The following is a 15,372-nucleotide window of genomic DNA, read 5'->3' as shown; positions in this document are numbered from 1 at the left end:
CTGCAAAAGTTTTGATTTGGTCTGATGTAATCTGAGCCTGTCAGGAACAACATGAACTTTAAGAGACTAGAGGAGTACAGTCACCCTGAAGAACACTACAGCCTCTACATCTTGATTTATGGCTGCAGGCTGAAACTTTCAATCTCACCTTCTCCAGAGCCTCATAGTTGAGTTTGAAGGCCCAGAGCTGCAGACGGGGGGTCAGGGCGCTGATGGAGGCCAGGCTGCAGAGGAACTGCTCCGCCGTGCCCAGAGGAATGTCAGGATTGGCCATCTGAGCCTCCTGGATCTTCTGCTTCTCCTCCTCTGTGGGCGTCATGGTCAGGATCTTCTGCTCAGAAGAGAGGGAGGCTGCTACTTTAGATCCGGTTTAACAGATTCACTTATTTCAGTTAAGACTGGGGCAGAGCGTCACGGGCGGCGGTCTTTACCTCAATCCCCTCCTTGCTGATGGCGAACTCGTCAAAGTTGAGGATGGCCGTCTTGATGACGTGGACCGCGGGCAGGACGGTCATACCGATGTTGATGGCGTTGCTTCTCTTTGAATCCAGAACCAGGATCTCAGACTTTTTTGTCTCAGGTCCTTTCTGCACAGATAACACATCAACAACAGTTAGACAAACAAAGAAGACATGAACGCTCTCAGTGTTTAGAACATGGTGCAGATGCACTCAGCAGCCTCTAGTGGCCAAAGTGAGTATTACAGCAACAACGACAAAACTTCATTATGGGCCTGCGAGATTATTTCAACCACACGAACATTCATTTGGGAAGTTTTAAAATAAGATGAGGATTTATAAGTATTCATTTGTTAATTACAGGAGGTTTTAAATGTGTGTATTAAACAGGAGTGATCAGGTGACACATTTAAGAGTACCAATGACTCTGTGAGAGCTCGACTTGTGAGGAGACAGTCTCCAAATGACCTAAAACATCTTTTTGACATCTTCAATATACACTCAATATCAATATTCATGTGAGTAGATGATATGAGGCTCCTGTATGAAGCCTGAGAGACAAAATCCAGGGATAAAAACCTGATGAAATGTCGACAGTTATCTTTAGCGTGCCGTCAAAAACACCAGAATGTAGCCCACTGGCATCCTGCGACTCTGCTTCCCACAATGCATCTGTTCCAGCCCCCTACAGCTAAACTAAGCCCCAGTTACCTTGGCGACAGGCAGCTCCTTGGCTTTAGACTCAAACAGGTGTTCTAGTCGGGTGGTGTCGACCACCACCTTGTCCAGAGACGCCCACACTGTCCCCCGACCAAAGCGACACTTCTTAGGCCCGTCAGCCTGCTTCAGCTCCCTCCAGAACAACTTCACTGTCTTCTTCTTCCTCTGGGATGAAGCTGCTGAGGAAGAGGAGGGAGGAGGGGGAGCACCAGGTGGAGGAGGAGGAGGAGGAGGAGGGGGAGGAGGGGCCAGAGCTCCTGGAAGAGGAGGCGGTGGAGGCGGAGGGGGAGGTCCGGCCGAGCCTGGGAGAGGAGGAGGAGGCGGAGGTGGTGGTGGGATTCCTGCCATGCCGGGGGGAGGAGGAGGAGGGGGAGGGATGCCGGAGTAACAGGTGGCGGAGGAGTCGAAGGTGTCCATGTCCAAGACGTCGATGTCCTCCTCGTCCATCAGGTCGGAGAAGTCCAGGTCTTTGATGCGCAGGGCGGCAGCGCTCGGCTGCAGCTGCTCCCAGGCGTCAGGCGGGCCCCCAGAACCCACAGGGGCCATCGGAGTGGACTCCAGGCGGCGGGCGTGGCCCTCAATGTCCACGCTGCTCTGCTGCCGGAGGCTTCGGTTCTGATGGAAGACATTCAGGTAAACAGAGACGCTCATATGAAGGAAACACGAGCAGGCTTACACTTGTGATGTGATTGGTGCAGACAGATTTAAAGGAACAGTATGAAACTTTATGAGCGTACAAAATGTGCAGAAACAAAGTAGAAATACAGCGCTGGACTCGATGCACAGATGATCGCCACAGCAGTTTGTGGTTCACATTGATTACAGAGAATCAAAGAAATGAAGTATTGTTCAGACCTTTCTGTTTTCAGCGAGTCGAGCCAGCGCTGCCTGGGCGGACCCCTCCAGCTCCTCCAGCTCCGCCCTGCGGGACACGCTGCTCTCACTGGGACTTGAGGGCTCTGCTGAGCGTGCATTGAGGCTGGACAGTCGCTCCAACACACGACCCCGACTGCCCAGATCTCCACCTGAGAGGAAAACACACACAGATCTCTAATTTATCATCTAATCCTTAAGTTCATGACCCTTATTAAAACATGTTTGTTGAAAGACACTCCTGAGCGTAGAGGAGTGGAGATACTTGTGCTCATCTTTGTTCTCACCAGGAAGGAAGCTGCCTTCTTCTTCGGTGGTGTCAGGAGTAGAACTCGTCGGGCTTAGAGGTACTGAGGCAGGGGTTTTGGAGTACAACATGTCCAACACAAACTTCTTGTCATCGGACAGAGTGCTGCACTGCCGCTGCATGGAGGATCCTACAGAGAGACACATGTTCAAACATCCTTCAGATTAAAAGCTGGAAACATTTCCTTTAGAGTTGATGTCACTGTTGACACTTGGCTTAGCTGCACGTACGTTTTTTAAAGAAGTCAACAATGATAAGCTTTTAATACATATGCATGTTGAGGATGCTATGTGGTGCAATGCAGTGCAGTGCAATATGATACACTTCATTGTCCCCTTGGGGAGATTTGTTCACGATACAAATTCTGCTGCATATGCTCAGCTGCCTCCATGACAGTATGGATATCAAAACACAACAAAACAACTGCAAACCAATGCAAACAGAGAAACACAGAGCATAAACAACATCTGTCCATGCATTTATCCACCACTCCATCATCCAACCATCCTTCCATCAATGCTCCATGTAGGTAAGGTGTCTCTTAGCATGTTCTAATTCACTCTCCTGTTGTTATAATCACTCAAAATCTACCTGATGACACTTCAAATGTGACTGTAAGGATCTCTAACTCCATAATGTGACACTTCAGAGACCCTCCTTGCTCTGTTTTACTCCTTGGATGTAATAAATGAGTAGTAACACATGACCTCCACCAGGTGGGGCACAAACTCCACTCTCTTGGGCCTCTCCCTTCACTTTCACTCTGTTTAAGGGTCTTACAGCCTAATCTCACTCCACACTCTGCACACAGTGAGTCCGCTCTGACATTTGCTTCCTGATCAGGTATGACAAGGTTTATTCTTCATCATGGAAGACGCTCCTTAAAATTAAATGACGTGTTGTAACCTGCAGGGACATTAACTCCCTCTTTTGGCAAAATGAAATACAAACATACAAATAAAATGCAAAAGTTTAAAACATGTTCTGGATATAATTAACCCTTTACTCGTCCTGAGATTGGGACTCCTGATTATGTGATTATAGAGCTTTATATATGTGACATGTCATCATAGCTACACGTCTTCAGGGTAGTGAGGGGAGTCTTCCTGCAGCTGTATCTGATCCCTGCTCCAAAACAAAGGGTGCTTCAAACAGAGTGGAAGTTTGAGAAAGTCGCTCTCTATCAGGAGAAATATATGAATCCTGCAGGGATGAAGGCAAAAAGAGGGAGGAGAGCAATGTGAGTAACCGTAGTCTCTCACCTGGGTCATTCTGGGGGTCTGAGTGCCCGTTTGAGTCCAAACCACCTGAGGTTGGAGCTGAGGAGAAAGACGCAGAAGACAACACCTCATTAAACCTTTTTAAATTCAACTCAGACACTTCTATTTACTTCTGTGCCGTCATGTTTCCACGCTGAAGCTGTACCCTGATGTGACGACTCCTCACTGCCAGGCTCCTCCCCAGGCTTCAGGTTCGGGGTTATGACGTCATCAGACGCGGACTGCCTGGGCTGGCTCAGGTGTTTGCTCCTCCTCTTCTTCTCCCACTGTGTGGCTGCCAGGCTGCGCAGGAAAGTGTCTCTGCAGAGAGACGGTAAACACAATCATTTGAGGCCGACGTGCAACAGAATCAGAGGTTTCACTGCGTTCAGACGCCTCGGGGAGTCTCTGACTACAAGCAGGCGTCACTTTCACATGCTGCTGCTGCTGCTGCGGTCAGGAAGAAGCTTCAATTTGAGACTGCTCAGTTTTTTACAAATCAATTAAGACAAGAAAACCAGATCTTGTGGCGCCCCCGGTGGATTGTGCCAGACTTGAATGTTGTCGGCAGCATGTGAAAGCACAAAACAAAACAAACACAGAGAACCCACAAACCTTCAAATCACTCAAATCAACATCTCAAACCAACGTCTGATTGATTCATTAATTATCTCCGTCACTGCAAACCCCAAAACCAAACAGCTCCAGGCGGATTAAACACCAGCGATCAGACCCCAACACACACACCTTTAAAACCAGCACACACTCTCAACCTCACACTAACCGGCTCTGATTTACGAGTTTAATATGTGAGGTTCTGGATGAGGTGTTGAGCTACAAACTCAACACACACACACTAACACACACTTACACACATTCTTCTAGTTTTTTAGTGATTATTCAGCTGCTGGCGGATGGAAAAGGCAGAGGGGGAGGCAGCTCAGAGGTTTTATATTGTTTTCTTTTCCTCTGAAGAGAGAGCGAGGCTTATTTCACTCTTCTATATAATATGTTGAAGTTTGGAGTGAGTCCACCTTTCCATTAGAGCCTGTTGATAACATTATTGTTCAGCTGGGTGTTTGAAATCACAGCAGCATGTTTACGCGCCTCTTTCAGTCACTGATGATAGAAGATGTTTTAACTATATTAGAAAGGAGGGTGTTGTGGTGCCAAAGACAACATCAATAATCAAACCTCAGTGTTTCTTTGTAATGTTCTCTTTTAGTTTTGGATTAAGAGCAGCTTCAAAAGACGTAATTAATGAGCTCCAAGTTTTGTATATTTGCAAATGAACTATTTCTAATTTGACCACCTCACTTCCATAAGAGTTGGGATGCTGTGTAACATTTTGATACAAATGTTTCATGAATGCATTAAAAGCCTACATTGAATTGAAAATTGTGCAAAGACAACAACTGTTGAAAATGAAAAATATATCCTCATTTTAAAGGCCCTGTGAGGAGTTTTGAACTGGCTGAGAAACAGACTGAAAATGATACTGATGTCTCTTTATGACCTTCAATAGTAAACAAGACCATCAGCAGCAACACAGACACCTTCTCTGTTGTCATTTTTAATGCCTGAAACCGCCCTGAGGGGGTAGGTGTCAGACCAGATGATGGACATCTTGCTTCAGAAACAGCCTTTCTTTGACTGTTTTCATGGAAAATAATCACATTGCCTGATAAAGTTGACAGTTAAAAGACAACAGGATGAGATTTTTCTTGAAAACACTACTTTTGCATGTATAGGACAAGAGATAAGAGGTATCACTTTGTCCACAAGGGGGCGCCAGAATCGATACAAAACAAAAGTTCCTCACAGCAGCTTTAAATTTGATTCCTGCAACACATTTAAAAAAAAGTTTGGTTGTGGATAACTAAACACTGAAAAAGTTGTGTAATGTTATAAAAACATCTGCAGGAACATCTCCAACTAATGGAGCGACGCCTGCGAGCTAGTTCAGGCAGACAACTCGAGCTGCAATGCCATACACGTCACATGTCCCACTCTCATAACCATCATCCAATCCTGCCCTCTGCCTCTCAAATTGGCGGTCTATTTAAACTGGGAAAAAATCTCCCATCTCTCCCTCTGCCTGTCAACGCCTCTGCTGCTGCATGCCATTGCTGATATTTTCTTCTTCCCCGCCGCCTCCCCAGCATCCACCTGCAGGCTCCGGGGGTGTTCAGTATGTTTTGCTCATCACTCCTCAAAGTCTGCATGTAAACTTATCTGCAGGGAGTGATGAGGCCGGAGCCTGGGCGCCAAACATGAATATGTATTTGCTGCTACAATAAACAATTTAAACGTGAGTTGTCTGACTGAAATGAGGTTAATGATCAACAGGTTGTCACATGACTGGGTTTAAAAACTCCAGAGAGGCGGAGTCTCTCAGAGGGGAAAGATGGGAAGAGGTTCACCGCTCTGTGAGAGACTGCATGAGCAAACAGTTCAACAGTTTCAGAATAATGTTCCTCAGAGTAACATGACAAAGAGTTAGTGGATTTCATCATCTACAGCAGGGGTGTCAATCACACGGCACACCAGGGATTCCAATCCGGCCCGCAGATGACTTCCAAAAGTGAAAAATTACAGAGAAGACCTTAACTGCAATTTTTCAAGAAAAGAACCTGCTATTACAGATTTGTCCTCTAGGGGTCGCATACATTCACAGTGCAGACGGAGCGCATCTGAATGCCGCTCTGGGACTTTTTTTCCCCCAGAAAGAATATTTGCAGTTTGTATAATTGGAAATTCGTAGACTTCTTAGAGCACTTCAAGATCCAATCGACACTAAAGTTATCTTATATGTACTATTTTCGAAAAAAGGAGCCACATATCGTGTGCATGCTTACCATACATGTGTGCACGTCATAGGTGCGCTCCCTCACTACTAGCACTAGCACTACACCCCTGCATACAACACTGTCCAGCAAGCACACTGTTCATGCTGGAGCTGGGGGGTCCATAATAGTCAACATACAACAGCTGTTTATGTAAAAAGATAGATCGTTAAATGTGTACATTTTTAGAATGTACTTTTTTGCACTAAAACAAAGGGAAACATTTTGAGTTTTTGTTATTTATAGGGTTATTATTCTATGATTTTACTTGTCCGGCCCACTTCAGATCAAATTGGGCTGTATGTGGCCCCTGAACTGAAATGAGTTTGACACCCCTGATCTACAGTAAATAACATCATTAAAAGATTCAGAGAGTCTGGAGACATCTCTGTACAAGAGGGACAAGGACCAAAAAAGTCACTGCATTAAAAACAGACATGACTCTGTAGTGGAAGTCACTGCATGGGCTCAAAATAACATCCAAAAAACAGTGTTTGAACAGTTTTTAGCTGCTTCCACAAATGCTGGCTAAGATGGACCAAGGGGAAGTGAAAAACTGTCCTGTGATCTAACGAATCAATGTCTGACATTCTTTTTGGAAATCGTGGACGCCGTGTCCTCCGCTCTACAGACGAGTGGGACCATCCAGCTTGCATCCACATAAACATGCCCCTGAAACAACTTTTCATTTCCAACGTTTGATATGTTGTCTTTGCAATATTTTCTGCACAAAATTGTCTCTAAATGAATTGCAAACCATCAAATTCTGTTTTTGTGTTTTTATGGAATTTGAGTTATAAATAGAAATTCTTAAGAAAGGTGTCGTCCAGTGGAGCGACTAAACATAATGTGCATTCTTTTTCATTTCCCAGCTATACCCAGCTCAGACCAGTTCAGTTTGATATGGTGGTTTTGGAGGTGGGCTTGGTCTGTAATCAGCAGTCTGGACTTCACGTCTGTGTTTAGAGGCGGCAGCAGCTTCCAGAGAAATCACACGGTTAAAGTTCTGCTGCACTTTACGAGTTTCTATTGTTCTAAACTGTACTGCAGGAGAACAATAGACCCAGACCAGGACCAAGACCAAGACCAGGAGACAGAAAGGAGAAAACAAAGGACAGAGGAGGTTTTCTGTGCTGGGAAAAATCGAAATTAAGCTCACAGAGAATCCACAAATACTCCACAAACCGAGACCCCGATCAAAACCTGAGTTTGATTTGATTTAAGAGTCAGAAGAAGAAGAAGAGAGTGATTTTCTGTTCAGCTAAAAACATGAAAACTTCACCTGAAGCCATCTGTTTCATCTAAAATACCTCAACACACACAAAATCAACCCAGGCTGCACACACAGCAAGGTCCTGATTGACCCAGCAGACTCCATCTCCCAGCATGCATTGGGGCTGCAGTAGTACTTACTCAAACCTCCTCAGAACCGGCTTGTCTGGATTTACATTACTATCCTCAGCGCTGTAAGGAAACAACACACAGCTGAGCAGGAGACACACACATGCATGGACACAGAAAACCAAGGAGTGGACAAGAACCAATGTCAGAGTCACGGTTTGTAGTCCTCCTTGGTTGCGTTGCCAATCTTCCACAGTTAAGAGTCCACAGGTAGAGGAGCTAACACAGATACAGACGGATGCTTTTGGACATGTCACTCCCTCTGACTGACCAACTAGCTACTTCCTTTGTTGTCTTACCTGAGCCCGATCCACCTGAGACCTGCAGGTAAGATTTAAGACTGGGTGGGGTGTCTACTTCAGGTGAACACAGATTCAGTAAAAAAAGGAAGAAAGAAACCTTCCCCAACACGATCAAAAAACACACACTGATCCGTCACACTCAGGTCAGAGGTCAACCCCCACCGGACACACTCAGATTCACGTTTCCCATCATCCTCTCTGCTCAGACAGCACCTGGATTCTACCACACAACACCTGATGAAGCGCTCAGCTGCATGAAATCATATTAATCCCTCATGAGTCCGTCATCTGAATGTAAACTTACAATAAAGAGACACCAGAGTTTCCTGGTGCCATTAAAGGTTCATAGGTTTATCTGATTCATAAAGGTGATATATAACTTGACATATGTTGAACTGATTTTATGCAGCTGAGCGACAAAATTACAACTGGACACACAAGAGGAAGAGGAGGTGAAGGAGGAGGAAGAGGATGAGGAAGAGGAGGAGGGGTAGGAGGAGGAGGAGACGGGCACTTACCATCTGAACACGTCATCCTCCCCAGAGCTGGGGGAGGAACGAAGGAGGAGAGGAAGAGAAAAAGATGAGAGAGGAAAATGTTGGAAAAGAAAGAATACAGAGAAAGATTAGAACAACTGAAAAAAACATTTGAATGATAAAATGAAGAAGAAAGAAGGCAGACATAAAGACAGACGGACAGAGAGAAGGACAGACAGACAGCTGCAGGCTTTCCACGCTGCTCAAATACATCAGAAAACCTGAAAACAAACTTCAGAGCACAGAGCACAGCTTGAGTCTTTAAAAAAAAAAGTGATTCTTTAAGGGTTATCTTAAAAAATGAATCATAACATCATTTAATAATTGGGGGGAAAAATGAGAAATGGAAACAAATAACAACAAAGGTAAAAAAAATTAAGGAATAAAATAAGGAATCAGAACCTATTAAAAACTCATGAATACAAAACAGCTTCCATCAAAATTTGAAGCAGGAAACTACATTGAAATAATCTGAAAGTTATAATAGAATAAAAAAGTGAAATATAAATGTAGGAACAACCATTAAAACAAAAATAAATTTAAAAAAAAGCAATCCAGAATTTTTTTTTTTTTTAATTAAACAATTTTTTTGATGCTAATTATAAAAAGAATCCAAAAACGTACGAAACACATACAAACAAAGAGTTTCAAGTTATCTGCAGCACACAGGTATCCAGACATCCCAGTACACCCAACACAACACAGTAACCAGAACAAACCAGGAGAGCCGGCTTCACTTACTTAAAACTGGTTTTGGTCTCCGTCTTGACGGGCGGCTCCGGGCTCGACTGGGACTTCTCCTGGTGAGGGAAATCTGAGGAAGGCGAGCTGAAATACACACACACACACAGACACACACCCACACACACCCACACACACACCCACAAACACACACAGAGGCACAAAATGAGTGAACAGCCAAGAATGTCGTGAGAAAGTAGACTGCAAACATTTCAAAACAATGCTTTCTGCCAGTTTATTTCACTGCTCTGAGTGTGTGTGTGTGTGTGTGTGTGTGTGTGTGTGCGTGTGTGTGTGTGTGTGTGTGTGTGTGTATGTGTGTGTGTGTGTGTGTGTGTGCGTGTGTGCGTGTGTAAGAGAGTGACTGTGTGTTCATGTGACGACGATGATGCTCTGTCATAATGGTCACATCTGTCTGTCAGCTCTCCAGAGGATGAACCTCCTGGTTTCAATGTTACATTTAGAGACTGTAGTAAACACTTCAGCCTGTAGGGGGCCCTAACAGGGTTTAACACAGGTCCTCTTAGCAGGTCTGAGGTCATTCCGGGTATTACAGACCTGCAGCCAGCTGACGGCTCCTCAGAGATGGAGCTGGTTTTGGAGAAGAGTCTGGACTTCCGGCCGAGACCCAGAGCCGACATGTGGTGGCTGAGGAAAGAGCAACTCCTGGCGGTCAGGAGGAAACCCAGCGGGAAGAGAGAGAGGAAAGAGGAGAGAGGAGGAGGAGGGAAACACCAGCAGTTAAATCAGCGATAGAAAACCCAACATCAAGTCACCCGAAACAAGAACAGACCCAGAATCAGAACCAGGACAGACACGCAGGAGGAGAGACTCTGATTTTCCCTTTTATATCAGAGCTTCAACTGAAGACTCGTTCAGCCCAAAATCAAAGTCAATTAAAGAGGCAGGATCAGATTTGATTGATCAAAATTCTAGTGTCAGACTGATCAGAGAACTACAGAAGTGAAATAAAAATAAAGTAAACGCCATCATACCATGCATGTGTGTCTCTGTTAAAATGGGGATTGTTGTCGGTTTATCAAATATCAAATCCTATCTTTCATTTCATAACATACCGTCACTTTCATTTTGTTACATCTCATATCTTATCTTTCGTTTCTTATCGTTACGTATCAGAACTTTTGTTTTATTTTCGTGTTGCTTCGTATCTTTCGTTAAGTTTTGTTTAGATTTTAGTTATCAACTCAATTAAACTCAAACTTTATTTATAGAGCACGCTCAAAACAACCGGGGTTGACCAAAGTGCTGTACAGGTCAAAAACAGCACAAATGACAAACATAGCATACAATACGTAAACAGTGCAAATATCTAATAAAATAAGATTGAATAAAATAGATTAGAATTTAATTAAGATTATGCCAGATGTCCACTCAACATTGATTAAAAGCCAGGGAGAAGAGGTGAGTCTTAAGAGAGGATTTAAAAATCTCATTTGATCCTGCAGAGCGGATCTGTTGGGGCAGGTTGTTCCAGAGCCGAGGGGCAGCCGCCACAAAGGCTCGGTCACCTTTGGTTTTAAGCCTTGTTTTGGGAGTGGCCAATAGCAACTGACCAGAGGATCTCAATGTCCTGGCAGGGACATGATATTGGAGAAGCTCGGTCAGGTACTAGGGGGCTAGGCCATTAAGAGCTTTAAAAACAAACAATACAATTTTAAAATCTATTCGAAAAGCATCCGGGAGCCAGTGCAGCGAAGCTAGGACGGGGGATATGTGCTCACGCTTACGTTTTCCAGTGAGGAGACGGGCAGCAGCATTTTGTACCAGCTGCAGGCGGTGCAATAATGAGTGGTCCAGGCCAAAATACAGAGAGTTACAGTAATCCAGTCGACTGTTAATAAAAGCATGGATTACAGTCTCAAGATCTCTCTGTGGCAGGTTCCCCTTTACTTTTGATAAAATCCTCAGGTGATAAAAAAACTCTATGTATCATATCGTATTGAATTATTTCTTTCGTTTCATATTTGACCTTTTGTATCGTATCTCTCTTTTCGTTTCCTTTTGTATTGAATGTTACATTTTGTGTTGCATCGTATCCTGAACTGTTCTCGATCACCAGCCATACATCCAAAGCCTTACAGTAATGAACAGGCTTTAGTGACTATGAAAGTACACATGAATGCAGCACAGACTCAGAGTACCTGTATGGTCCAGAGTCCTCTCATTAATACGAGTTTGTCTTGAAAACATTTAAATATAAACTCAGCTCTTCCCCTTTTGAAGAGATGTCAGCTGTGTCTGCAGAACCATGAGCAGAACTGTTCTTCCTCTGCTCACAGAGCACAAACATTCCTGCTGCTTGAACTCAGAGAAAATCTGTTTCCAAATAAAACACGGCCCCTCATCAGTCCGTCGGTCTAAACTTGGTCAAACTCAGGGGGCTGAGAGGGACCGGACCGACCGTAGCACCGGAGGAAGAGATTTACTCTGCTCACTTTCTGATGTGAACATGTTGGATCCAAATCCATCTCAGAGAAGATTTTAATGACTCAACTATGATCTACTGGTTTCAGTTTCTTTATGACAGTAAGCTTTATCTTCTAACGCTGCTTTAAATAACCACCAACATCAGAAACATCCAAAGAATCCACGTCTGATTAGTACCAGGGTGAGATAAATGAGAACTTACGAGTTAGACGGTGACTTTGGCTCCTGCTCTGCTGCGATGGTACCATTAGAGGCCGAGTGGGGGGGTAGAGGAGACCCTCTCTGGGATCCAGACGGACTGGAGGCGGGGCTGCTGTGTTCAGAGATCAGCGGGGACGAGGACCTGCTGCCGAGTCCTGCTGTAGGACTCGGGGAGGACACCGTGGGGGAGACGGCCGGGGAGATGAAGGGGGAGACGGCTGGCGAGATGGCAGGGAAGGTAGCCGGGGAGACGACAGGAGAGACGGCCGGGGAGATGAAGGGGGAGATGATGGGGGAGACGGGTGTGTTTACAGTGGCGGTGGGGAGAAAGGCTGTTGGCGTGGGGGAGGGAGAGGGTGAGGTGCCTGCAGGGGAGTGGAGGCTGTCAGGGAGGGTCTGGCTGGAGGAGCGGCGGTTTTTTCGTCCCTCTTGCTCACCGGCCGCCAGCTTTCTTCTCTCCTTACGCAGGTGAGGGGAGGCGTCGTCCATGTCCCCATCCTCGTACCTCAGAGCTGTCTGCAGCACACACACACACACACACACACACACACACACATTAATGTTTGTGTCCGTTGCTTCATGAGGTGTGTGCTGTATCTCAGGTTGTCGTTACCTCATAGATGGTGAACTGCGCCCTCAGGTCCGGCTCTGTCCCTTTGTTGTTCATGTGTTTGAAGATGATCTTCTCCATCCCGAGCTGCTCCATACTGTCCGTCATATCATAGAACGAGTCCTGGTCCGGGAGCACTGCCAGAGTCTGACACAAACACACACACATACACACACACATACACACACACATACTAAGAGGTGAGGACAATGACGAGTGTCTGAAATCTAGTTTCTCTATAAGAAGTGATCAGAAGCGCTCACTTGCATGTTCGTGTGCCTCATTTAATGTTTGTTTACCTTGTTGATGAGCGTCATGGCGAACATGAGCAGCTCTGTGTCGGATCCATTCCTCTCCTCCAGAACCTCCATCAAATTACTCCATGGCTTCACACCTGCAGCACACACACACACACAAATAAACACATACACCCATATTTACAGATGCAGTTGTACAAGGGTGGCTTGCCCTCTCCGGGTCGGAGGGGAGTCTTTGCCCCAGGCGGAGGATTTTAAGTATCTCGGAGTCTTGTTCAAGAGTGAGGGGGAGAGGGAGCGTGAGATTGACAGACGGATTGGGGCGGCGTCTGCAGTGATGCTGACACTGTATGGGTCTCTTGTAGTGAAGAGAGAACTGAGCCAGAAGGCAAAGCTCTCAATTTACCGGTCAATCTACGTTCCAACCCTCACACCTGTGGTCACAAGCTGTGGGTAGTGACCGAAAGAACAAGATCACAAATACAAGGGGCTGAAATGAGCTTTCTCTGCAGGGTGTCTGGGCTCAGCCTTAGAGAGAGGGTCAGGAGCTTAGACATCCAGGAGAGGCTCAAAGTAGAGCCGCTGATCCTCCGGATCGAGAGGAGCCAGATGAGGTGGTTCGGGCATCTGGTCAGGATGCCTCCTGGACGTCTCCCTGGGGAGGTGTTTGGGGCATGTCCGTCTGGGAGGAGGCCACAGGGAAGGCCCAGGACAGCTGAGAGATTATATCTCTGAGAGATTATATCTCTCAGCTGGCCTGGGAGTGCCTTGCTTTCCTTCCAGAAGAGCTGGTGGAAGTTGCCGGGGAGAGGAGTGTCTGGGCTTTTATACTGAGACTGCTGCCCTCGCGACCCAGACCCGGATAAGCGGAGGAAGATGAATGGATGGATGGAGTTGTACGACAGGTAATGTAATTTTCTTTTAGCATTCAAAAAATGTCTTTTTCATCTATTCTGATTCCACTGATGTTTCTCTACCAATGTTAGTGTGTGTGTGTGTGTGTGTGTGTGTGTGTGTGTGTGTGTGTGTTTGCACCTCTCTTTCCGTCCACCATGTTGACAGCGCTCATCAGCAGAGGACTATTGGACTCTGCATACTCCACAAAGACAATGAGGAGCTTCAGAGCTGTCTTCACCACCAGACGAGACTGCAGAGAGAGAGAGAGAGAGAGAGAGAGAGAGAGAGAGAGAGAGAGAGAAGTTCACACTCTGTCCACCAGGGGGAGCCGAAGATCTGCTGTACAGTTTAAACCTCCACTGAGACCCTTCTTCTACAGAAGACACTTTGGAACTGTAGCTAGTGATGCAGGCTGTCAAGGCTGCCTTCATTAAAGGGTTACTGCAAGTTTTTTCAACCTGAGCTTTAATTTGACGAATGCTTTGTTGAGGAAAAACAGTTTTGGTTGACGTTATGTGATTAAAAAAGAGCTGATTTCTCTGCTTCTGTTGCATCTGAAGCAAACAGGGTGTTTTTAAAAACATAACAGACTGAATGTTGAAGTTTTTCAGGTCTAAAGATGTTTCTGATGTCTGATACTCAAGAGACGTACCAGCTGTAATCACATTCAACTCAAGACTGAGGCCACAAACCCACGTGAAAAAAAGACTTTCATTAAAAAAGGAATCAATTTTGTTTAGTTATTCTGAATTTTGATGACTCACCAGACTCCCCGTCAGCGTGTAAAGCCACTGCACCGTCTCATTGTGGTTTATCACTCCATTCATACCGTCCACAAACAGCATGATCTGACTGAGAGCTGAGCGACAGACAGACAGACAGACAGACAGAAAGAGAGACAGACAGGTCAGTTGTCAGTGTTGGCTCTCTGGTTTCCACACACAGCTCCAGCAGATCCAGAGGAGCCTGTAATCTGCAGGGCTGACTCAGCTCTCTGTGGGTTTGTTGGACGTGTGAAGCTGAGTTTCCATCGGGCCGAGCCGCTGCTTCGTGTGCAGACTCTGCAGAGACGATCAGAAGCTGCAGCCTGAAGAACCCTGAGTCCAGGAGTCAGAGCAGCTTCTTCTTTGAAACAGACATTTGTTCTCGATTATGAAAGTGACCTTGTGATCCTCAGATTGATCTGGTGGAGCTTTATCATCACCTTAAAATACCTCAGCAACAAGAACTGTTCAGTTTTGCTTCAAGTGCACCTTTATTGGATTGTACAGCATCTTGTAGGCGTCACTGAGACTGAATTTAAGAGCTGCTTTTCAAAGAACATGAAAAAAGGACTTTGATTTTGTGTCAAACGCTGTTGCTGTGTCATGTGGTGTTCACCAAGGCACCATCTTAGGACTTTTTTATTCAGTTTGAATTTATCTTTTTTATCAGTTCATCAAAAGCTCCAATAAAAACCTGGATCTCAAATGAACCCGAGGTCTTAAGAGGCTGTGATTAAGAGAATTTCGCCCCA

At 45.5% G+C, this 15,372-nt stretch overlaps 1 protein-coding gene across 2 annotated transcripts in view; it reads right to left on the bottom strand.

The window, feature by feature from the left end:
- fhod1 (formin homology 2 domain containing 1) overlaps positions 1 to 15,372 on the bottom strand; it is a 70,458-nt gene that overhangs the window by 7,263 nt on the left and 47,823 nt on the right. The window contains exons 6-19 of one of the 2 annotated variants that reach the window (XM_034679863.1): positions 14,621 to 14,715; positions 13,995 to 14,106; positions 13,002 to 13,096; positions 12,706 to 12,849; positions 12,094 to 12,608; positions 10,002 to 10,109; positions 9,444 to 9,530; positions 3,784 to 3,938; positions 3,621 to 3,677; positions 2,339 to 2,488; positions 2,034 to 2,203; positions 1,170 to 1,793; positions 432 to 587; positions 149 to 331 (exon numbers count right to left, since the gene is read on the bottom strand). In XM_034679863.1, coding sequence (XP_034535754.1) covers positions 149 to 331; positions 432 to 587; positions 1,170 to 1,793; positions 2,034 to 2,203; positions 2,339 to 2,488; positions 3,621 to 3,677; positions 3,784 to 3,938; positions 9,444 to 9,530; positions 10,002 to 10,109; positions 12,094 to 12,608; positions 12,706 to 12,849; positions 13,002 to 13,096; positions 13,995 to 14,106; positions 14,621 to 14,715 — 2,651 coding nt within the window. The remainder of the gene's footprint in view (positions 1 to 148; positions 332 to 431; positions 588 to 1,169; positions 1,794 to 2,033; positions 2,204 to 2,338; positions 2,489 to 3,620; positions 3,678 to 3,783; positions 3,939 to 9,443; positions 9,531 to 10,001; positions 10,110 to 12,093; positions 12,609 to 12,705; positions 12,850 to 13,001; positions 13,097 to 13,994; positions 14,107 to 14,620; positions 14,716 to 15,372) is intronic. The other variant, XM_034679864.1, reaches the window with a different exon arrangement.

The sequence above is a fragment of the Notolabrus celidotus genome, chromosome 3 (assembly GCF_009762535.1).
Source record: "Notolabrus celidotus isolate fNotCel1 chromosome 3, fNotCel1.pri, whole genome shotgun sequence".
Taxonomy (NCBI): Eukaryota; Metazoa; Chordata; class Actinopteri; order Labriformes; family Labridae; genus Notolabrus; species Notolabrus celidotus.
The sequence above is the reverse complement of the archived record's forward strand: the minus strand, read 5'-3'. Positions and strand labels throughout refer to the sequence as shown.